The sequence below is a fragment of the Ictalurus punctatus genome, chromosome 3 (assembly GCF_001660625.3).
Source record: "Ictalurus punctatus breed USDA103 chromosome 3, Coco_2.0, whole genome shotgun sequence".
Taxonomy (NCBI): Eukaryota; Metazoa; Chordata; class Actinopteri; order Siluriformes; family Ictaluridae; genus Ictalurus; species Ictalurus punctatus.
In genome coordinates this window covers 30920180-30944209 of record NC_030418.2, presented here as the reverse complement: position 1 = coordinate 30944209, position 24030 = coordinate 30920180, and the positions used below count along the sequence as shown (strand labels likewise).

The window sequence follows — 24030 nt, the reverse complement described above, 5'->3', positions numbered from 1 at the left end:
TTGTTGTCAGCGATCGGCGCTCGTCATTTGAATGCATCCTCTGGCTGCCTGGATCCCGACCACAACGCACAACGCGTAATGATGCTTTATGAAAATAAAAGACAGAAGGCCACGGCCTGCTCTCTGAAAAGCAATTTAGCTAAAAACCCCGGGTCCTGATGCTGAGGGAGGGAGAAAGAACGTGAGAGAGGACTACTTATATTCACATAGAAGGATGGCTAATAGGAGAAGAAGAGAAAATCTGAAAGAGTGAAGTATTTTAATATATGTGTGTGTGTGTGTGTGTGTGTGTATATATATATATATATATATGTGTGTGTGTGTGTGTGCATGCAAATACACCTGCCAGAAAGATAACTGGAAGCAGCTCATTACGGTTCTGCACCAGGTATGAGTTGGAGGGATGGACTGGCTTGTTTATTTGCTTATTCTAATCCACAAGTGATCAGAGGGAGATTTAGGTTTTGTGTAACACTCCAGATAAAAGTACACTGATCAGATACCGACCTGAGACACCGGATAGGCATCGGACATTGTTATATCCCTGACGTACTGTATTTTATTCTTCGCACCACCAAATTGTGTGTCGGACAAAGTTCTGAGGCACAAAATGAGTAACAGCATGTTGACATTACTATATTGCTGTATTGTTCCTAAAACTGAAGAGATTTGTTCAACCCACCTAGAAAACTATAATGATGAATTCTTTAAGTTTGCTTATGCCATAGCATACAGTGCGTTGAAAAAGTATCTGCCCCCAGCCTACACATACCAGTGGGGCTGCAACTTACGATTATTTTGATCACCAGTTAATCGGACGATTATTTCATCGATTAATCGTGCTGGACTAGACACAACCAGGCCTGATTACTGCAAACCCTGTTCAATCAAATCAACACTTAAATAGAACTTTTTCAACAGCATGGAATTGGTTAAAAGGTCTTACCCAGTAGCACGCTGTGCCAGAGAAATTCCAGAAATGATGAGGAAGAAGGTGATTGAAATATATCAGTCTGGGAAGGGTTACAAAGCTATTTCAAAGGCTCTATGACTCCAAAGAACCACAGTGAGAGCTGTTATCTCCAAATGGATACACTCGTCACAGTAGTGAACCTTCCCAGAAGTGGCCGACCTTCCAAAATTCCTCCAAGAGCACAGCAACGACTCATCCAGGAAGTCACAAAAGAGCCAAGGACAACATCAAAGGACCTACAGGCCTCTCTTACATCAATAAAGGTCACTGTTCATGTCTCCACTATCAGAAAGACACTGGGTAAAAATGGCATCCATGGAAGAGTGGAGAGGTGAAAACCACTGCCAAACCAGAAGAACATTAAAGGTCAAACACACCTTGATGATCCTCAAACTTTTTGGGAGAATGATCTGTGGACTGATGAGTCGAAAGTGGAACTGTTTGGAAGACAGAAGTCCTGTTACATCTGGTGTAAAGCAAGAGACAGTAAAAAGGGAGTCTGGTGAGGGAGCAACTGTTTATAGTGACTACGATGTAAGCATTAACAGGAACTAACCTGTTTTTTGCGGTTGTTTCATAACGTTGAACATAGCTATCAATGAATTTAAAAAGTATGTAATGTGATTAAACAGTCAGTGATAGTGATTGGACCCGGTGGCTTAGTGGTTAGCACATTTGCCCCGCACCTCCAGGGTTGGTGGTTTCAATCCTGCCTCTGCCCTATGTTCGTGGAGTTTGCATGTTCTCCACGTGCTTCGGGGGTTTCCTCTGGGTACTCCAGTTTCCTCCCCCGGTCGAAAAAGATGTGAGTTGTAGGCTGACTGGTATTTCCAAATTGTCAGCAGTGAGTGAATGTGTGTGTGATTGTGCCCTGTGATGGGTTGGCACCCCATCCAGGGTGTCTCCCAACTTGTGCCCAGAGTTCCCTGGGATAGACTCCAGACTCCCTGCAATCCTGTGTAGGATAGGTAGTATGGAAAATGGATGGATGGATGGATGGATGGAAGTTGTAATCATGGCAAATTGCTGTAGTATAAGAGGAATAAAGCACTGTAATGTGAGCTGTTATAGGAAATAATCCACTATTAGCAGTAATAGTAGTTTGTGATTAGACATTTTGTATTGACAGTGCCTCTTATCATTCCTGACTTTAAATGGTACTATAACCAGAATTTGATCATCACTTCATACGTTTAATGCTTTTAATCGTTTAACACAGGCAACTCAATCTTAAAGGTCCTGGTAACCAGCTGATTGTGTACTCGGGGGGTGTTGAATCATGGAAAACACTGTGCTTGACCTTATGGTAGACTACTCCCAGACACAAAGCACACACTTGTTCTATTATCATAAGCACCGGTGTGGTCAGTTCATTTAGTGAGTACATCACCTTCAATTAAATAGCCATCAAATGCCTGACAGGCCGTTTGATTATTCTTATTGACTTCTCACTCACCTCGAATCTAATGTCAGAAGACACAGGCCTGAGCAGCTCCTATCGTCAAGCATAAATAGATGAAGACCGGATCAGACAGCAAAGCAGCTGAGAAAGCGGTTTCAGAAGCCCAGATCATGTCCTCTCCTTAATCACGCCTAATGAGCAGGAAGACCTTTGCCCTATCGCCCACGTGCTACATGGGTTCTGACTGCAGTGGAGGCTCAGCAATGTCATACGGGTGAGAGTGAAAATAGAGAGTGGATAAGAAGTGATCTAGAGCCTATGTTTGTGTGTGTGTGTGTGTGTGTGTTTAGAAAATCCTGGAATTTATCCAAAGCTTCCATCTGTCTCACTCGTCTCTTGGCAATCCACAGCCTCCCTGTTTCTTAACAGAGCCTGCGGTGATGTGGCAATGATTGAGTCGCCAAAAAAAAAAAAAAGAAAAAGAAACAAGCTAAGATTTTATTTTTTTGCCTAGTCATGAGGAAAAAGCAGTAAAAAAAGAGGCAGAACAGTTCCTTGCTCCTATACTGGTGTACATTTTAGCATCATCATGGACGTATCATAACATTTGTCCTCAATAAGCCGCTTGCTATATTTAGCCCTGTCCGGCTTTTATCTAGGTCAAGAATGAGAAGCCAGACCTGCCACAGAGACGTATGGAGCGCCTTCACGTCATTGCCCCACTGAGAGGTCTGGGAAAGACCGAGGGAGCAGTTCTGAGAGATGAAGGCGGAACAGGTTAGACAGATATGGAGAGAAGAAAAAGCGCTAATGTCTTTTTCTCTGCAGAATCCCTGAGCGCTGCTTTTGGATAGTATCTAGTACACACCCATAACACACCACCATCATACCAACCGTCCAGTTCAGGGACGCCTCTGTTTTGCACTTACAACAAACAAGAATTACGACACATTTCTCTGTACTTGAGCCTTTTTCTCTACTGAAAACTGTGCTTAATGTAAACATGCATTGAGTCTGAGTCTATTGTAAGCCAAGATCTAACTAAGACTAACTAAACAGCAGGCATTGGATTGATTGGACTAAAAACCTCCACCGACTCCGGCCCTTTGTGGAGAACATTGGACACCCCTGTTGAAGAAAGCTTTAATGAATCCAATAATTCAGTCAAAGGTATTTGTAAATTAAGCTACACGTCTTTGTACAGTAAGTTATCTTTCAGAGATGGGACTTTGTATTTGTATGGAAAGGAGATGAAGTTATAGGGTGCTGCTGGAGCATGTTTTCTTCAGGAAAAGCAAAAATGTTTAATGCTCCTTCGTCAGAAAGCTGGATAGAATGATATTAGAATAGCTTTGATACGTTTTATTGTATTCTAATAGCTTTGTAAGTTTGAAATTTTCATTATATGATCATGTTTTTGGGGGCACGGTGACTTAGTGGTTGGAACTGTTGCCTCACACCTCTGGTTTGGGGGTTTGATTCCTGCCTTTGCCCTGTCTGTATGGAGCTTGCATGTTCTCCCCATGCTTCGGGGATTTCCTCCGGGTACTCCAGTTTCCTCCCACAGTCCAAAGACATGTGTTGTAGGCTGATGGGCATTTACAAATTGTCTGTAGTGAGTGCTTTCTTCCCTGCGATGGGTTGGCACCCCGTCCAGGGTGTCCCCCGCCATGTGCCCCGAGTTCCCTGGGATAGACTTCAGGCTTGTGCCCCGACTTTCCTGGGATAGACTCCAGGCTTGTGCCTAGAGTTCCCTGGGATAGGCTCCAGGCTTGTGCCCCGAGTTCCCTGGGATAGACTCCAGGCTTGTGCCCCGAGTTTCCTGGGATAGGCTCCAGGCTTGTGCCTAGAGTTCCCTGGGATAGGCTCCAGGCTTGTGCCCCGAGTTCCCTGGGATAGACTCCAGGCTTGTGCCCCGAGTTTCCTGGGATAGGCTCCAGGCTTGTGCCTAGAGTTCCCTGGGATAGGCTCCAGGCTTGTGCCCCGAGTTTCCTGGGATAGACTCCAGGCTTGTGCTCCGAGTTCCCTGGGATAGACTCCAGGCTTGTGCTCCGAGTTCCCTGGGACAGGCTCCAGGCTTGTGCCTAGAGTTCCCTGGGATAGACTCCAGGCTCCACCACAACCCTGTGTATGATAAGCGGTATGGAAGATGAATGAATGATCTTTTCTTTTTATTATAAACATTATTCCTTCAAGCTTCCATTGTGAGTAAGATTTGAGGAAACAAGTTTAGCGTTCATTTCTCAGTACAAGGAAACTTGCTCAGTACAGCAATCTAGAGCAGATGTGGTGGATAGAAGTTAGGTTAGGGTTGCATTCAATCTGCTTCTCCAAACATCTTTAGTACAGCTTTGAAGTGTGGCCGGGGACCATAAAATCAAATATTATTCTGAAAATTACAAAGAAAAGGAAAGATTTTGCCAAACCTTTGACAGATGGTTGTATAAATAAAAGCTGAAATAACAATTCAGATAATGGGGAAAGTCTTGATGCCTTTTTAAAAAAAAAAAATAAATGTGCGACCACTTTTTACTTTTAAGTTCTGAATTAAAACGCTCTACTTCCAGCATGTGCGTCACTGAGGGAAAGCCCCGGGTTTCAACAACAGTGTAGGGATGCAAACTTGCAACGGACCCAGTCATTCGCTTTGCCTTTTCTGAATTATATGGATGTGTTGTCACTTGCTCAAGGGTTCTCTCATGAGCCAGAATCGCAGAGCACACAGTCCAGTTCTTTCTGTTGATTTATTTTTATGTCCACGCAAACTTTTTAATGTAACCACCCAGCTGATCTAGACATTTTGTTTTGATCATGACGTGTGTCACATTGCATTAGTTTCATTTTATTTTATTTTATTTTAAATCGGATTATTGAGATCTGTCCATAGATGCTGATTCATTTTAAAGATTGAATCAAGATATTTTTCTGCCCCACAAATGCCTGTCTTTAAAATAACCGCAGACTACACTGTATTTCTCTTCCACTCCCAGCAAAGTAAATGCCAAAGTAAATGCCTTCAGCTATATATATATATATATATATATATATATATATATATATATATATATATATATATATATGTCAAAACTCTAAAACTAACACCTATTTTCACGAGTCGTTGTGATAGAATTGTCAGATTCTTTTCTCGAGATGGGAACCAGTAGGAGTGAGAATACCAAAAAAAAAGACGATTTTGGATTTCTTTTTTCCATTAAGATGTGTATATGTCTCTATCCCTCCATGCCTTCATTCTGTCCTTCATATATTAGTACTGTAGAGAGGTAACTGTCACTGCTGGCCAGTTGTCTTTGTCATAACATTTTGGCTTTCCCTCACAAACCAACAACAAAAAACAAGTTGTTCCTGTTTTGTTGGTCATCCCATTGTGATTTTAGTGAACTGGATTGTTCTTCTCTTTTATAAACTGTTCTTTGCAGAGTAGATGAGTATAAAGGGTTTTTGTGTGTATGTCTGGTTCTCCGAACTCCTTTTCTGAATCAAAGTCTAACGCACGAATGTGTGTGTGTGTGTGTGTGTGTGTGTGTACATATTGTATTCACACAGCATATGCCAAATGAACACACTCCAACCCTCTCAGTTCTGGGAATATTCCCAGAATCCAAATGAATCTGTGGTTTTAGTACGTGATTTTTTTTCTCTTTTTTCTTTCTTTTTTTTTTTTTTTAAAGCTATAGATATAGACACCTTGATGTAACCCATCCATCCATCCATCTATTTTCCGTATCGCTTATCCTACACAGGGTCGCGAGGAGCCTGGAGCCTATCCCAGTAAACTCGGGGGGCACAAGGCAGGGGACACCCTGGACGGGGTACCAACCCATCGCAGGGCAAAATCGCACACACACTACAAACAATTTAGAAATGCATGTCTTTGAACTGGGGGAGGAAACCGGAGGAAACCCCCGAAGCATGGGGAGGACATGCAAACTCCACGCACACATGGCGTAGGAAGGATTCCATCCCCCAACCATGGAGGTCTAAGGCAAATGTGCTACCCAATAGGCCATCGATTAAATTGGATGTTAAAGTCATGAAGAGTGGGTACAGGAATAATACTGGAGGAGAAAATGACTGTTCTCACCCAGAGCAAAAAGTAACAATATCGCAAGGACGTGTGTACGATGGGCCTCAAGCGATGTACACTTAATTGTAATTAATTGAAATACAGTTATTTTAAAGTATTTTAAAATTGCTCATGGTTAATTAGTTGAGCCAAAGACATATTTTATATATACTTCTGTACTGGTACACTTCTATACCTACCATCTCTGCTGCTCAGACTCTGTACAAGTGTGGACAAGATGCTGATTATAATATTTCATCATCCCTTGGCTTTCAAACAGCAGGTTTCTATTTAATCTTGTGTCAACATTGCCAGTGCTTTGGTCATCTACGATGCAGGACTTAATTTGTAAACTCAGACTCTTGAGTCATAACTTGAGTTAGAAGTTTAAATGGGCTGAAGGCTGGACTTTAGAAGCCATGAGAGGTTTAATGCAGAACCTTTTACTTTAAAAGCTCGAGTTTTCTTCTTACGTCAACGGAAAATGCTGTGATGGCATTGCTTTGATATGCATATGCTGATGTTTTAGATTCTACCTGAGCTAAACATATTTCTTTCCTTTCGTTCTTTCTTTTCATTTCTTTTTAGTACGTTTCTTTTTTGGGATCTTTCTATAGCCAGATGAACCGACAAAATCGAGGTCGTTTTTAGTAACTGATGCAGTCTTAAAGGTGGAGGGTTGATTTATGGACCTGACTTCCTCCATCACAAGCTGCAGATCTCCAGAGCATCCTTGTCACATTTCGGTTTCATGCTAGCAGCACTGTAAAAGCCTTATATGCTGTAGGGACAACAATACTTTAGCTTATTCATATGAACGCAGTTCAGTCTTTCGAAGCTAATGTTCCTATGGAAGACAATGAAAGGAAAACAAAGATCCACAACATCATTCCACAACATCTGGGTCTCTGAGAAAAATGACAGTGGTGCGGTAGAACTGCAGAGTTAATTGCATTTTGGGAACATCTTTTAATAAATAAATAAATAAATAAATAAAAAGAAATAAAAGTAAATCAGCTGCGATATTGGTGAGCTGAGCTAAAGTTATTGGTTTATTTGGTTCTTTTTAATTAAATCATGATCTTTCCATTTATATGTCTTAACTGTAAGACCAATCATAGCACCCTTTGATAATTTCTGTGTGTGTGTGTGTGTGTGTGTGTGTGTGTGTGTGTGTGTGGTGATTTTATTTTTTTCATTCTCTGCTCTCCAGACATGTTGAGGCTGCAGACAGAGATTATTTATTTATTTATGTATCTATTTATTTATTTATTTATTTATTTATTCTTTGGCTGTTTTATATTGTGGTGTCACATGTATTTGTCTAATTGCGTCTAATTATGCTTCCACAGCATTTAAAAGAGACGATTAATGCGCCTGAGTCATGCAGATTCATATGCTTTTGAAGGAGCGCAGAAATATTACGAGCAATGTAAATCAAAACCTTTTCTATTAGTGTAAACTGCGACCTAAAATATTTGTTTGTAAATCGACTGATTGTGATTGTGAGATATTGAGCAATTTTAGTATTTGAATTTCTTTTTAAAGCTCTAATTAACAGTTTATATGACTAGTTTGTCTACGCTTTATCGCTGCACCAAATGCATCTGAAACAAGCAGTTCCTTGTACGTTTTTCTGGTCCAATCACCAGAAATGCGAATTATGGAAAATAATAAGTACGCCTATGGAACCTATGGAGACAGTACTGGCTTTAAAAAAATGATTTATATTGTAATCTTTATATCTTAAATATCAGTTCATTACATGGACAACAATAGTCCAATATTAACCTGATTAAGACGATACTCTGATTAAGAAACTAGCATGTAAACAGCGATTGTTGATGACCTTAATCCGATTGAAGTCGTACTCGAAGTAAACACAGATGGAATTAAGACGTGTGGAGTATTCCTGTTTTAGTCGCATTATCGACGTGCGTTACAGACATGTAAACACCTTAATCACACTATTAACGTCGTGTGAGAGTTTTCACATTTTGCGACAGGACACGTACACAAACGGCAGCGCTCAACCGTTTGATGGCAAACAAGAGAGCACGGCTGCGTCCCAAACCGCGTACTTACCTGCTATATAGTAGGAGAAATACACGTATCTCAGCTACTATATAGACGGTAAGTACGCGGTTTGGGACGCAGCCCACGGGTTCAAGCAGTCGTCTATTTGCACGTACAGCATGACAAATAATTAACGGCACTTGAAGCGTTCGTAAAAACTTAAAATAAAAACACCCAAAACTGTATAAGGTTCCATAATGAAGACGAACTGTATGATACGTGAAATTCTGGAGGGAACGTCGGACGGTGTGGCGTGGGGACGTCATGACGTGTGCTGTTAATCGCTCTATGTTCTATAACATGTAAAATGAGTACATGAAAGGAATATTCTAAAAGCGACTCATGTAAACACCTTATTCAGAATATTGTCTTATTCAGAATAAGGTCACTAATTAGATTACTGCTGTCCATGCAAACGTAGTCAATAATACCCCTGCATTTTCTTTCTGCAGCTGGGCTGAGTCATTTTAGCGACGGCTCACATGGACGGTTGTTTTTTTAATCCGCACCTAAGCATGATTGCCGTGTTTATGCGCTTCCAAATTAACCTCACTAAAAGAGGTAAACACATCAGAGTTTGATTTGCATGAAAGCCTTCCTAAAACAATGGCGTGAAGTTGTGCAGAAAAAAAAAAAAAAAAGCCGCTTGACACTAACCACTTGTCCACTAAGTAACTGTTTCCCGAATTATTCACGAGTCGCACCAAGCTCTCATTCTTTTTGTCACTTTAACAAAGCTCTCTGATTAACTCTTGTCATAAAGGGGCCCGGGGCCAATTAGATTTGTGCTGGGGAAGCGTGCAGGCGGGCAATCTGCCTCAAGCGCCGTGCGGAGGAGGAGCGCAACTCAGACGAGCTGCAAAGTTAATTTAAGGTCAATCACGACTGTTGGCTTTCTCTGTATGGAAAAGAAAAAAAAAACCACACCGCTCAGAGCAGCTTGATTTGGCCATGAAAATCCTGAGTCAAGCCACTGCTAATCATTCCAAACAAAAACTCCTTAACACACATCCTTAATTAGTACCTCTCTCTCTAAAAGACTTGGAGAATGAGGGGTCGAAAGTGGAAAGACCTCTATATACTCCCATATTACCATTGCAAGTATCTTATACTGCTTTCTTCATCCTTAACTTCTTTCAAAAACACATATCAGTTATCTAAACAAGCCATCAGCTGCCTCTGCCTGAGGCTTTCACATGAGATTTCAATCGTGCCGCTACTGCAGTCCCAAGAACCGGAGGCATCCTGCAGCGTATCAGCCTATGACACTGTGACGAGTTTAAAATGTGATATATGGCAATCTCCAGCCCCTCCAAACTCTTACTGAGGAGGTGTAGTAGAGGGCGCTTTCTCAAAGTCAGGAGCAACAGGACTGTAGTGAGGGAAGCTGGATGAATGGATGTGTTCATGTCCTCTTTGTATGTCCTGTTGAGGGATGGCGGCAGCGCGGTATCTGCTGCTTTCAATCTATCAGCCACTTTGCTCTCCCTATGGGACTAGTAGAGATGGATAAAGCCACATTGTACCTTTTTATCTCCTTTTAAAGCACTATTGCTGTCCCCGCTGCACTGGCGAGTCTGAAAAATGCTTCCCATTTATAGAACGGTTATTGTGCTGCATTATGTCCAAAAAAAAAAAAAAGAAAACAGACTCCAAAACTTTTTCATCTAACAATATTATTCAGATAAGATTTTATTATTCCTCTGGGATGTATTTCCAGTGGACGGCATTGCTCCAGAGTTTATTTGCAACGTGGTCTCAGACCGATTGTTTGGTGTGGATCTGAGCGCGATTACCGTGTTCATACATGTCTAAACAAACCGAACCAAGGGAGGAAACGCACCAGATTTCGTGCGGCTACACTAGACGGCCCTTAGTGTAGCCGTACACCTACAGCACGTGAGCTCAGGATTGAATTCAGGACTCTGGCGTTGTGAGGGAGCAATGCCACCCACTGGAAATACATCCGAGAGGAATAATAATATCTGAATAATATTGTTGGATTAAAGAGTTTTGGAGTCTGTTTTTTTTTTTTTTTGACATAATGCAGCGCAATAACCGTTCTATAAATGGGGAGCATTTTTCAGACTCCTTGGGTGAGAAAGCAATCCGACCCAACGAACCAACCTGTATAGCGATGCTATAGCTATGGGAACTACGTTGCGTAAAATGTATGCTTGTTTAACTTAGACCAAAGATGAGGTAAAATGCCATTAAAATGCCTCATTGAAATATGGTCTGACGAACATATTTCCGAACAGCTTTCAAAAACGGATAAATACACCGAGGTTTACACGGTGTTTAGCGAGCGCCTCGAGGAGACGGGCTTTAATCGCTCTGTGAAATAGCGATTTCTGCTCAAAATTAGACATTTTAATAACTTCTGCTGAAAAGAAAGTCACAGTAATGATGTCTATCCATCGTCATGGATGACCGCTATGGGCGGAACCCCAGAACATAAACAGGTGTCACTCTGACCAATGAGAGGACAGTTTACTCACATGTGACTTGCATAAACTTGCGTATGTTTTTTGGGTTGTTGTTTTTTTTTTGCGTATAAACTTGCATAACCTTTCTTTTTTTTATATGAACTTGCATATGTTTTTTTTTTCTTCTTCTTCTTCTTTTTCTTTATGTGTGTACTTATAAAACTTAAATGTGCTGCCATCTTGACCAGGACTTCCTGGAAGAAGAGATTGTACTATCCCCATGGAACCTTCTTGATTAAAATGAAGGAAATAATAATAATAATAATAATAATAATAATAATAATAATAATAATAACAACACATTTTGGTACTATTTGAAATGTTGCCTTGTGAAAGCGAACTGGGCCGAGAAGAAAACACAACATTGGGACAATTTAAGTCCCTGTTTTGGAACAAAGCACAGATGTACAGGTCTGAATCTGCCCTAGATTGCTCCTAGGTGTGAATGAGAAAGTGTATGGTGCCTTGCAGTAGACTGGCATCTCATGCATGGTGTGTTCCTCTCATGCACAGTGTTCCATGTATCCACAGTGACAGAGCTGCTGTTATATAAAATTAATCGACACTTTCTGACCAAGCAGAATTGAAAATTCAGCAGTAGTGTGATATTATACAGTCCTCATTGTAGTGAGCACACACTGCATAGTGAAGCTTGGGACTTGGCCTAAATGTGTCCTGACTGCGGTTTTATATATATATATATATATATATATATATATATATATATATATATATATATATATATATATATATATATATATATGCACTCCTGTTAGGTAGAGAAATGAAATACAGAGCTTTGGATTTGCATCTGGCTCGGCGAGTGATTCCATCTTCAACAAATTCTCATGACAATGTGTTTAATGATACGTATGGTTTTAATGACTAAAGCAATCACAAGAGCCATCACACTTTATCCTAACGATTTTCTACCCCTACAACACTCTATCACACTTCCCTTGAAAGCCCGGTATTATCTAAGGAGATCCAGTAGCTTCGGCACGAGCAGTACACAGCTTAATTAGCTCCTATAAAGGTGCAGACCATTTAAAACCAATCAATCAGAGTAATTGGAGTCTGTTTGCTTCCATGGCTGCAGTTCATTTTTCCTCATTTCCAACAACCCACCTCTGAGACTCGGATTCCCCCTTCACTGCAGAGGGTTAGATAACTTATTAGTTTCTAATATGAGGAACACAGCTGTCTGAACGCTGTCAAAGCCGACATGAACATGGTCAGAGGTGGAACAAACCCTAACACACACACACACACAATTTAAGTAGTTCTTTTGTGTTTTTTCAGGACGGCAGATGATTCGGCAGCTGTGGGGACGGTGGTGGTGTCTCGCATGAGGATGGGAGAGATTGAGGATGGCGGTGTGGACCACATTGCCACTGATACACACCAAAAGGTAACCCAGTCTCGCACACAGAGGCTGTTATGCTAAACGCAGAGCACTGGCTTGTTCTAATATGGACCGGATTACTCTGTGTGTCAGCCGCTCAAGAGCCACTAAGATTAATCAAGCTCTTTACAAACTTAAGGACGTGTGTGTGTGTGCATGCACGTGAGTGTGCGCATGCGTAGGAACGTGCCGTGTTAATCTGCTCTGAAGAGGAAAGCTGCGTGTGTACAGAAGGCCGAGAGCTCTTCGCAGATCTCTGTTCAGCCGCACTATGGGTTTGCTGCATACTAAAAACAAAGTTGTATGTATTTCATACTTATGTTTGAGAATTTATTGCTTGTGATTATACTGTGCCTTATAATGCGAAGCTATCTGAGTGCAGAAGTTGGGTGTGAGCTAAATAGTTTCCTGGAAAATCTAAGCTAGGTTTGGACACATGACGGGCAAATGATGGAAATGATAATAGCTTAAATTGTTCTGATATGCAAATGTCATTTGTGCACCAGGGAAAGGGTGTGTCTGTGCTTCTGGGCCTGGTTCTGTCGAAGGCGTTGTAATATTATTATTATTATTATTATTGCCAAATTAAATCATTTATCCTTCAATGTATGTGGATACACTGAGTCACCCCTTTAATAGAAACATCTGAACACCTACTCATTCATGCAGATATCCAAACAGCCAATCATGTGGCAGCAGCCCAATGACTAGAATAATGCAGATGCAAGTCAAGAGCCGTAGTTAATGTTCACATCAAACATCAGAATGAGGGAAAATCTGATCTCGATGACTTTGACCATTGGGCTGGTTTGAATATTTCACAAACTGCTGATTGCACCGATATCTAGAGCTTACACAGAATGGTGCTAAAACCAAGAAACGTACAGCGAGCGGCAGTTCTGTGGGCGGAAACGCCTTGTGGATGAGAGAGGTCAGAGGACTGGTTCGAGCTGGAAGGCTATGGTAACTCAAATAACCAGTCTTTACGACCGTGGTCAGCTGAAAAGCATCACGGAAAGCACAACACATAGAAACGACTCTAGAAACAGCCAGATTCCACTCCTGTTGGTCAAGAATAGGAATCTGAGGCTGCAGTGGGCACAGGCTCATTAAACCAGGACAGTTAAAGATTGGAAAAACATCATCTGGCCTGAATATTGATTTCTGCTGTGACATGCAGACAGTGGGGTGAGAATTTGACCTCAACAGCCAGAATCCATGGATATAACCTGTCTTGTGTCAAAAGTTCAGACTGGTGGTCGAGGTGTAATGATACGGGGGACGTTTTCTGGGCCCGTTAATACAAATTGAGCATCGTTTGAATGCCACAGCCTGTTTAAGTACGCGTGAATCTCTTTATGGACACAATTTACTCATCGTATAATGGCTTCCAGTATGATAATGTGCTTCCAGCTTGATAGTGTGGCATGTCAAAAGTCCCCCACACCCCCCCCCCCCCCCACACACACACACACACCGCTTTAATGAACACGACAATGAGCTCAGTGCACTTCTATCGCCTCCCCAGTCGCCGGATCTGAATCGAATAGAGCGAGTTCGGTAGAAATTTTCAGGGAGATTCTCAGCACGAATATATATGTGACGTAATCATCTCAACCTCAGCTCAGACTCTCAAAGGAATGTTAATAGCACCTTGTGGAATCCATGCCGTGATGAATTGAGGCTGGTCTGACAGCGAACGCCGGTGCAGCACAACACTCTTATGGTGGTGTTCATAAAGTGCTTGCTGAGTGTATATGTATATGTATAGTGTACTTGATTAGTAATAGGAAGGACAGAACAAAAAGGAAGGAAAAATTCTTCATCAGCTACGCAAGCGAAGTGCTTCTGAAGCTGCAGGAGGTGAAAGCAGTTCAATTCGAAGTGTATTCTATTACTATATTTATCTTTTCATAGAATTACATAGACTGAGTGGTAATAGAATCGTATTGGTAGTAGAGTACCTCCTACTCATATGGGGAGGGAAAAAAGAAAAACAAACAGAAACCCAGACGTATATAAAGAGAATAAGCCTGGTTAGGCATTTAGACACATAGGCACACATATATATATATATATATATATATATATACACACACACACACTGTGGGGGGGAGACAGGATGTGTCTGTAGGTCTTTCAGTCTGCCGAATGAAGACATTATTTGGTGTTTCCTCTGCTCGGGCACACCTCATTTATCTCATGCTGGATCTGATTTTTAGGTCTGCCACAGAAAAGGTTTGTGCCTTGGCCTTAGTGTGAAAAGACCTGTGTGCATGTGTGTGCGTGTGTGTGTGTGTGTGTGTGTGTATGTATATGTGAGCTCTGACTCTGTGCACGTGTGTGTAAGGACGGCACACACTCTAAAGCAGTCCTGCAGTAGTGTAGTAGAGATCTGAGTCAGTCAGAGAAGCACTGTTTCTTTCTCTACGCCTCAGCATGTGCAATTAAGAAACACACGACAGTCCAAACAGTCTATATGAGTTTATTAATTCAATTTCAATTCGATTTTTTATTTGTATATCGCTTTTTACTATTGTCATTGTCACAAAGCAGCTCTACAGATATCCGGATATAGATTTCGATTTGGAGTTGGATCTGTGAATCATTTAGAGGAATTTTCTGGGTCGTGTGTACTCTGTTTTAAGACCAGGGTCTGTCTCGTTTGCTCTCTCTCTCTCTGTCTCTCTCTCTCTCTCTGAAACACACCCACACACACATACATATGCATTGCTGCATAGCTGAGGGAAATGGTTACTCTCTCTCTCGCTCATTAAGGATCAGAGGTTGTAAAGTTTCATTTTGAGCTGATGAGCCAGTGAGACGTGGCTGTGTGCTTTCTGTAGCCAATCAGAGATACCTGTGTGACATGATGAGAAGGGAAAAATCATCCCTCAAAATCCCTCAAAAAAGCAGATACGAAGTTATGCGAAGTGACTGCGATCGAGTAAGCCCATGGGCAAAATGCAACGAAATGTTGATCTGATTCTGAGAGTGAGAGAGAGAAAGCCACATGGACTCCTATGAACAGCCCTCTTATCTGATATGACATCCACATGTATAAGGAGAGGATCCACACGTAAAGAACATGACGATCATGAAACATCTGAAACGTCCTCGAAAAACAAAAAAAAATCCTATAACAATTATTTTCTGCTGAACATGAATGTGTGATTTATTTCAGCACAGGAACACAGGCATCACTCCGAGCCTGTGACAGTATGACACGTCGTGTTTACAGTGCGCTCAAGAGGCGTGCGAACTTAATTGAATGCGTGTTCATGTCAGACACTCGATTGGCACCCATGGAAGATTGGAGATCACTTTAGAGTGTGATTCAATGTTGAGATCTCAGCTCGGTGTTCTAGTAATAATTGTTTTTGGTGTTTTTTTTGTTGTTGTTGTTTTGTTTTGTTTTATATTGTTGTTTTTTTTCTTACCCACAGTGCACTCTGGTGTGTGAACCTCATGGGACCACAAACGACAAGGATAACGGGCCACTGATGAATGCAGGTAGGCCATAGTTCCCTTCTTTTTAAGTAAGGACGTATTAAGGAGACTTGAAGTTTGTAGAGTATTAAAATGTGTAGCCATTTGTAGCTTTTAATCCAATACCAATCTTTTTACCCATCCCCCCTCCCCGTTTTCAGTTATGGTAAATGGCGCACTTGTATGCGCTTTTATCCAAAGCGCTTTACACTGGTTCTCATTCACCCATTCACACACACACACACTCACACACTCACACACCAATGGTAGCAGAGCTGCCATGCAAGGCTCTAACTTGCCATCGGGAGCAACTTGGGGTTCAGTGTCTCGCCCAAGGACACTTCGGTATGTGGAGTCATGCGGGCTGGGAATCGAACCACCAACCCTACAATTAGTGGACAACCCGCTCTACCACCTGAGCCACAGCTACCCACTTAGTGGTTAGCACGTTCGCCTCACACTTCCAGGGTCCAGGGTTCGATTCCCGCCGGGGCCGTGTGTGTGGAGTTTGCATGTGCTGCCTGGGTTTCCTCCGGGTACTCCGGTTTCCTCCCCCAGGCTGATTGGCGTGTCTAAAGTGTCCATAGTGTATGAATGGGTGTGTGAGTGTGTATGTGATTGTGCCCTGCGATGGATTGGCACACTGTCCAGGGTGTACCGCGCCTTGTGCCCGATGCTCCCTGGGATTGGCTCCAGGTTCCCCCGTGACCCTGAAGAAGGAGTAAGCAGTAGAAGATGGATGGATGGATCATCAAACTAAATTTTAAGGCTTCATTTTGAATTGCCATATTGCTCAGCCCTATTGACCCAGTTGCTCCCTCAGCTCTGCTAGCATTGCACATACATAAGCGTGATGACAGACTATATTCAACTCTCGTCAGCATCTTTTTGAATCCATACAGCTCTAGCCTAGGATAAGAATCGCCATCACCCCTGTGCAATGTTTACTAGACTGCATATTTTATCGAATGAAGTTGCCAAATGAATTCACAGCCATCCTTACCCCCCACTGTACATACACACCTAACGAAGAGCTCCATCATGTAGTGAGGAGAAGAAACGGGTCCATCGGAGACAAAGTAAAATAAAATACACAGTGTTATACCCCTCTAGAGAGTCATTTACACACACCCCACCACACCCCCAACACATATTCACTAGCAGTTCACTTTGCATTCAATTTCCACTTGCGCACAGCTTTGAAATGGTAAATTAAATCAGAGTCTAAACTGGCGAATCTGCCTGTTTATTTAGTCTGTAGTAGTCATGCACCACTGGGTGTATTTTGTTTTAATCAAGCTTGGTGGGACTATTCATGTGGAACATCCAGATATTAAATTTAGACTATGCGTCAGCTGAAGATATTTTCGAAACTCTAAATGCTTTGCTGCTTTTGGACTATCGACTAAACATCACACAGTAAAGATTTCCTCTGTCAGCATTCATTAATTCGGAATCCAAGGAAGAACCACAGCCGGGCCCAGCTTTATGGAGAAGGAGCAAATGAAGGATGAATTTTAAAGAGCAGGGTAAGAGTAAGAACAAAGATAAACTGAACCAGAAAAGACTGACCAATCAACTACTTCTGTGACAGTTTAAAAAAAAAAGAGACTAAGGATGCTCCGATCAGGATCTTTGCAGCCAATACCGATACCGATACCGATCGTTCAAGCTTTATATAAGTGATATTAAAGCTTTCTGTTGACCGTTACTCTTAATCCTTTTTTTACATTTTTTTTTTTAGATAAACTAATACCACCTTGGTTATATTATTTACAGTAATGTTGTAGATTGTTGTTGTAATTGAGAATCAAATAAATAAGTGCAACAAATACACGTTTTACAACAAACATTTGAATAAGCCTTTAAAAAATACACGGCAAACAACGAACGTTTCATTATTCGTACACTGGTGATGACATGACTGCAGCGCTTAAGTTTAACATCGTGACGTGTTGTACGTCGTCGAATCGCGATCAGTTCGTGAGATCAGCCGAATTTAGAGACTACCGATCGACTCGTAGAATTAACGTGATTATTGGGCGATAACGATTGGCGGCCCGTTCGACCGGAGCGTCCCTAACAGAGACCGCTGCATCTTGGACGCTAGGAGAGAAATGCGGCTGCTGAGAGGAATAAGAGAAAGTGAGGGAAGAAGAAAAGAAAACAAAGAAAAAAGAGAGAAAATGGCTTTCTGCAACAGGGAGTAATACCTGTACCGTTCCAGCAGTGGTGGTGTGTTTTACTCCTGTGTCTCTGTGTGGAAAGCGAGAACACGCGTATTTATTGCTACATCCATCGCTGTCAGTGTGTCATTGTGGCGTCGTTGGGCTAGGGCAATTAGCCACCATCAGGAGGGTGTGTGTTTCAGGCGCCCAGCTGCTCCCGTCAAAACACACAGCTCCCCGCTGCCTGCCTGAGATCAACTAACACAATTTAACCAACACATCCAACACACATTATTCATTACCTCTCCCTGCCACACACACATACACACACTTGAGCTGTCATGGTATTGCAACAACACAAAGTCATTTCTGCTGATAGAGCTCATGCTCCCATCTGATTGGCTGTAGGATTAGCACATGAGAAGATGCTGGGGCCAGTGGTTAATCCTTCACTCTGAGAAATGTAGGAGCACATGGGAGACTCCTCTCTCCTCATATCTGACAGCGGTCATCACTCTGCCCATTCATCTGTCTCCTCCGGGTACTCTGGTTTCCTCCCCAGTCCAAAGATTTGCATTGTAGCTTGATTGGCATTTCTAGATTGTTCGTAGTGTGTGAATGTGTGGGCAATTGTGCCATGCGATGGGTTAGCACCCCGTCCAGGGTGTCCACCGCGTGGTGCCCCGAGTTACCTGGGATAGACTCCAGGCTCCCCTGCAACTGTGTATAGGATAAGCAGGACAGAAAATGGATGGCTGGAAGGATAAATATCGTAAAGAATGATAGAAGAAGCTGAGCTTCATATTTACAGCACGCGATGTCCTTAAACGCAGCTGAAATATTTGAATAATGTCCTATAAGCTAGCTAAATCTGCTCTATTTCTCTGTTCTGCAGTGTTTAAGAACCCGGTGTGTAAAGTGTACAGGTTTCAGACGACGGACAGCAAGTGGATGCTAGTGAGGGAGCAGATGGCTGAGTGCACTTTGTCCTTCAGCATCCCCATCCAGCTCCTCAGGCTGTACATTCAGGAGGACAGACAGAGGTATGTCATCATCCACCGAGCACAACACCACACGACAATACACCCACATATGCAGATATCCACCAGACCTGACAGGAGAGGGGTGGACATGCGCTGACGGACAGAACGAAGACGACTAAGTAGCCAGAAGTGGAGAAAACGCAAGAGAGGCAAGAGAGAAAGACTGAAGACAAGAGAGAAAATAAATGAGGCATTGACAGAGTGATGTGGCCTGTGCTTCCTGCAGGGAGGCTGCTTCAAGGATGGAAATGGATGTTTAAGAGCTATACTTAGCCCCCACTAAATTATTCAAGCCTGTTTAACACTTCAAAGAGCACGTCTGTCCGCCAGACACCGAGAGCCTCCAACAACCTTTCCTTTCTCTCCATTCTTTCTCTCGGTCTCTTTCCTCTCTTCCTTCCGCTCGTATTGTTTGAGAAGAGCATGACTTTCAATGTGCACTCAGCTCCATGGCATCTAAAAGTGAAAATCAGACCAGAGCAAGACGAAGACCGGGAATAAGTAGACAGATTTCCTCATTCAAGAGTCAGGTGACTTCAATGAGCATGAAATCAACACCAGTTATAAAGAGAAGGGAAGGGGGGAGGAATTCAACTCCAGTGCAGATTTCACTTAAACAATGCCACATGAGAAGACCTCATGATGTCGGTTTTCAGTCGTGTGCTCCCTAAGACAAACATCCTTTCCCCGATACCGCACATGTGTCCTCAGTTATCTTCTAATGAAAAAGTTCCCAGATCTGACCAATAATTTATTAGACTAGGACTGGAGCTACTTTTCTTGCCAAACCGAAGCCTAAAAAAAAAAATCCAGATCCAGATCCTACCAGTCTTTGAAATAGTATTGACTTTAGAAGCTTTTTTTAGACTTGCACCTTTAAATCGTAATGATTTATCACGAGTAGCCACGTTCCTGTGCCCAATCAATATAGCATCTTTTAGTCACTCGGCAGCAACTTAATAAATATTCTGACTTGCTATGAAAAAAATATGACTGGACAGGGAGCCAAGGGAGAAAAGTCAGTCGAGCTCTCGGAGTACGAGGGCTTGCTCTTTCTCTTGTTCTCTGCCCTGTCGATCGAAGCAATACTAGTCCGTCGTGGATATCTGTGAGCTCATATATGCAGAAGGATGCAGAAGAGGGAGGATAGCATTTTCCTCTGAGGGTCTTCCACTGCCCTGTGATGCAGCATGAGCAACAGTTTGAAAACAATGCAGGCTACGTCCACGTTAATCCGGATACTTCATTTCCTGTACGTCTTGGCCTCCCGTCCGGACCGAGATGGCGTTTTTGTCTGTGGAGCTGTTCGAAAACGTGCTCCCAAGTGGATGAATTGTGGATAAAACATCGTTTTCGCATTGTATCGTGGACTGTGAAAACGGAGATATTCAAAAACGATGATGTATTTTTAGTCACGTGACCCGTTCAACTCAAAACAAACAAGCTGGTGGACGATGTTACACCGCAGCTGTTGTGCCTGCTATCCAGTTTGATAGCATTGTTAATGATAAATTGTTACTTTATACAACCTTCAGATTGCATTTTTTAAATAAACGCCTGACGGAAGTGACGCAGGCCGAAGCGTTATACATTTTCACCAAGCGTTTCAGTGTGGATGAGCAATTTTTGGAAAATTCCAGTGTAAGCAGAGTGTTTTTAAAAGCAAAATGCCGTTTTCAGATCGATCCAGATCGAAGTGGATGTTGGTCGGCTTCACGCGTCTCGGAGGAAGTACGTGTTAGTCTTGACCCTCCACACTTGGCAGCTGTTGTATGATATGAGAGCTAACTGTTGGGTGGGAATTGGCAGGTGAGCAAATTGGGGAGAAAATGCCAGGAGACAAAACATGACCGGACTGTGATCAAAAACAAACAGGTTGCGTACTACAACGTGGACGCGCACATCATGACGACATTACTATGACTACATGCTTGCATGCTTTCTGAATACTTTTTTCAACTTTTTTTTTCGTACTTTTACCGTAGCCTGGGAGTTTTTAATGAATTCCTAAACTGTGAGAGTTGCCGCAGGCGATTTTTCAGTGGTAAGGTAGGCAGCAGAAGCACCAGCGCTAAAGTAGGGATGGATTAAGAGTGACTAGAACTCCACATACTGTGAATTATGCCTAATGTCCTCTTATGAACATAAATAAGTGCTTCTGGTTGAGTGGACCTCCTTTCCTGAGCTGAATGTTCATTATATAATGAATCAGAAGTTTTTTTTTTTTTCCCTTAACTCTCCTCTCTCTCTCCTTCTCTCTCTCACTCTCTCTCCTTCTCTCTCTCTCTTGCTCTCTCTCCTTCTCCTTCTCTCTCTCTCTCCCTCTCTCTCCTGAATCCACCTGTGAGGACTTCAAGAGAAGTTCAGGAAAATATTTTTTATAATATGCATGTATGGAACCCACACATTTACAATAAATATGGTGTAACAATCCCACATACACACACACACACACTCACTCACTCACTCACTCACTCCGTATTTATCTGTATTAGTTGATGATTATGCACTTTGCTATCTTTAAATGCTGGATCATTAACACACACACACACACACACACACACACGCACACACACACACACACACACACACACACACACACACACACACACACACACACACACATTCCTCGACCACATCTCCCATGTCTGACCTTTTGCTAGGCAACAGTTCCCATGAGCTTATTATTCTTCTCTCTCCAGCCTGTCTCTTGTGTCCCGATTCCCCAATTAGTGGTTCATTCTCAAATTTCACCCTTTAACGCATCTTCTATGGCTTTTGTCCAATCCTGATGAATATCTAGGACTTTTCATCGATCACACAATACTCGCTCATTTGTAGCAGATTTAATTCTTTGTAAGGCACTGACTGGGTTGTAAGCTGAAGCCAGTCTGAATCTAAGAGAGTGTGAAGCAGTTTGTATGAAATGACAGTCGTAAGCATGAGACCCATCGAGTGTCTATAAAATGACTGAGAGGAAGTACATCCAAACGCAAGCATTCCCGGACTGGAATTTTTCCAAACAAGTTTTCTCAACAACTTTATACACTATATACTAAGGCCAAGGCTTAATGAATTGTTTTTTTGTTTGTTTGTTTGTTTGTTTGTTTGTTTTGTTTTTTTTAATCATGTTCAACGTCTTCCTGGGTATTTGTATAAGTAAGAAATTTCAATGAAAAAGAACACCTCCACTATTGCACCTTTTAAATATAGATGTAGATGTCTCAAATTCTTACTCAAGTCAAAATGGAAGAGTCCAGCCAAATATTTACTCTCGAATGTAATCAAGTATTTAAAAATAAATCACAAAACTAGTAAAATGATGTAGGCCACAGCAGATGTCAAATCGCTACAATTCTTGATGAACATGATTGAAAGTCAAATAAAATGTGCAGGAGACTGGTGTATTGTGTAACATAGTCATTGGCTGGACGGGCGAAGAAGACGAACCCCCCCCCCCCCCCCCCCCCCCCATGAAGTCTAATTAAGTAAGAATACGTGAATAGAGTCATGAGAAAAAGAAAGTACACCCACCTTCAACTCTTTTTATTTTTTATTTATTTATTTTTTTATCAAGGCATCAATAACAACTTCTACAAACAAACAGATAACCTCAGGTGACAAAAATAAATACATAATAATAATTCACACACAACTGATATGCATATGTAGTCGTCGGCCGATTTTATGTACTGTACCAAGCATCATTTAACTTTTATAGGGAAAAAGCAGATCCTCGTGCTAGTACAAATATTTCAGGAGAAAAAGAAGCTGAAACCCAGCGATGCAGGTCCTCCTGGTATCGTCAGGGAAGGTGGGTAGAGCCATGCTCGAGGCTTGAAGGGAATTTGGGGGATTTTGCACGCCTTCATATAGATGGAGGTCCACTCCTGGCTTCGTAGGCAAGCGTCAGTGATTTTGAGCTTCCTCCACTGAGCTGGATGCATATTCTCATTCCCAACCGTTACTAATCAGAACGGCACAACATTGTTAAGCCTTTAAGAATAAGTGCTCCTTGTTATTTTGGAATCGTAACTCATGGGATGATTAGGTGGTGAGGCAGCCTTTCAGAATATAAACATGAATAGAGTGTTTGTTAGTTGAAGCTTTTTCGGGACGTTATGGCTTACTCTTCATCTCCCCATTTTTCATCATTTTCCCTTCAGTGTGTGTACCGTAATGCTAGCTCTCCCTGTCTACTCTTTTGTTAATGTCGACAGTGACGCGCCACATCCGCCCACGCGCTTTAATGTCCCCTGTGTATGTCTCTGTGTGTGTATTATAAGATTATTCTCTCCTTATTTTCAAAGCTAATGGTTTCATTAGTCGTGTCTTGTTCCTGGCTTAGAAGAAGAAGAGGAAAAAAACGAACGAAACAAAAAAAAAAGAATCAATTGAAATCGATTAATGAAGAAGTGATGTGAAAGCCTTCACTGTCTTTGATAGTGTTTCAGTGGGTAATAATCACAGCCCAGTATCTGAGCGAACACACTATTAGTGCAGTAATTCTGCAGCATGACAACAGAGCATGATAGAACAGAGCTTGAGTGCCATTAGGGAAGATAGTTATTATATAAAGCGGTTTAAAACAACCTCCATTTCACAAAGGACATTTGCTTCTCTCGCTCTCTCTCTCTCTCTCTCTCGCTCTCTCTCTCTCTCGCTCTCTCTCTGTATGTCTGTCTATCTCTCTCGCTCTCTGCTGTCTGTCTATATTAAAGCTTAGACTTAAATAGAGGTACTTGTACATGCCAAATTGAACCGTGTAGCAGGTAGGCTTTTGCTCTGCAAAAAAGAAACAAGAAAGCCTTATTTGAGTCGTGTAGTCGAGGCTCTTGCACTAATTGTGATTCCCATCGCAGTGCTGCTGTTGACCCCAGGCACCGTGGCTCCAGTGATTA

The 24030-nt window shown here is 42.1% G+C and overlaps 1 protein-coding gene across 8 annotated transcripts in view; it reads left to right on the top strand.

Moving 5' to 3' along the window:
* Positions 1-24030, top strand: part of inpp4b (inositol polyphosphate-4-phosphatase type II B) — a 224684-nt gene that overhangs the window by 131435 nt on the left and 69219 nt on the right. For 7 of the 8 annotated variants that reach the window (XM_017463589.3, XM_047153914.2, XM_047153919.2 and 4 more), the window contains 3 exons: positions 12327-12435; positions 15876-15942; positions 18982-19129. In XM_017463589.3, the coding sequence (XP_017319078.1) occupies positions 12327-12435; positions 15876-15942; positions 18982-19129 (324 nt within the window). Of the gene's footprint in view, positions 1-2182; positions 3546-12326; positions 12436-15875; positions 15943-18981; positions 19130-24030 lie in introns of those variants that run through there. The other variant, XM_047153927.2, reaches the window with a different exon arrangement.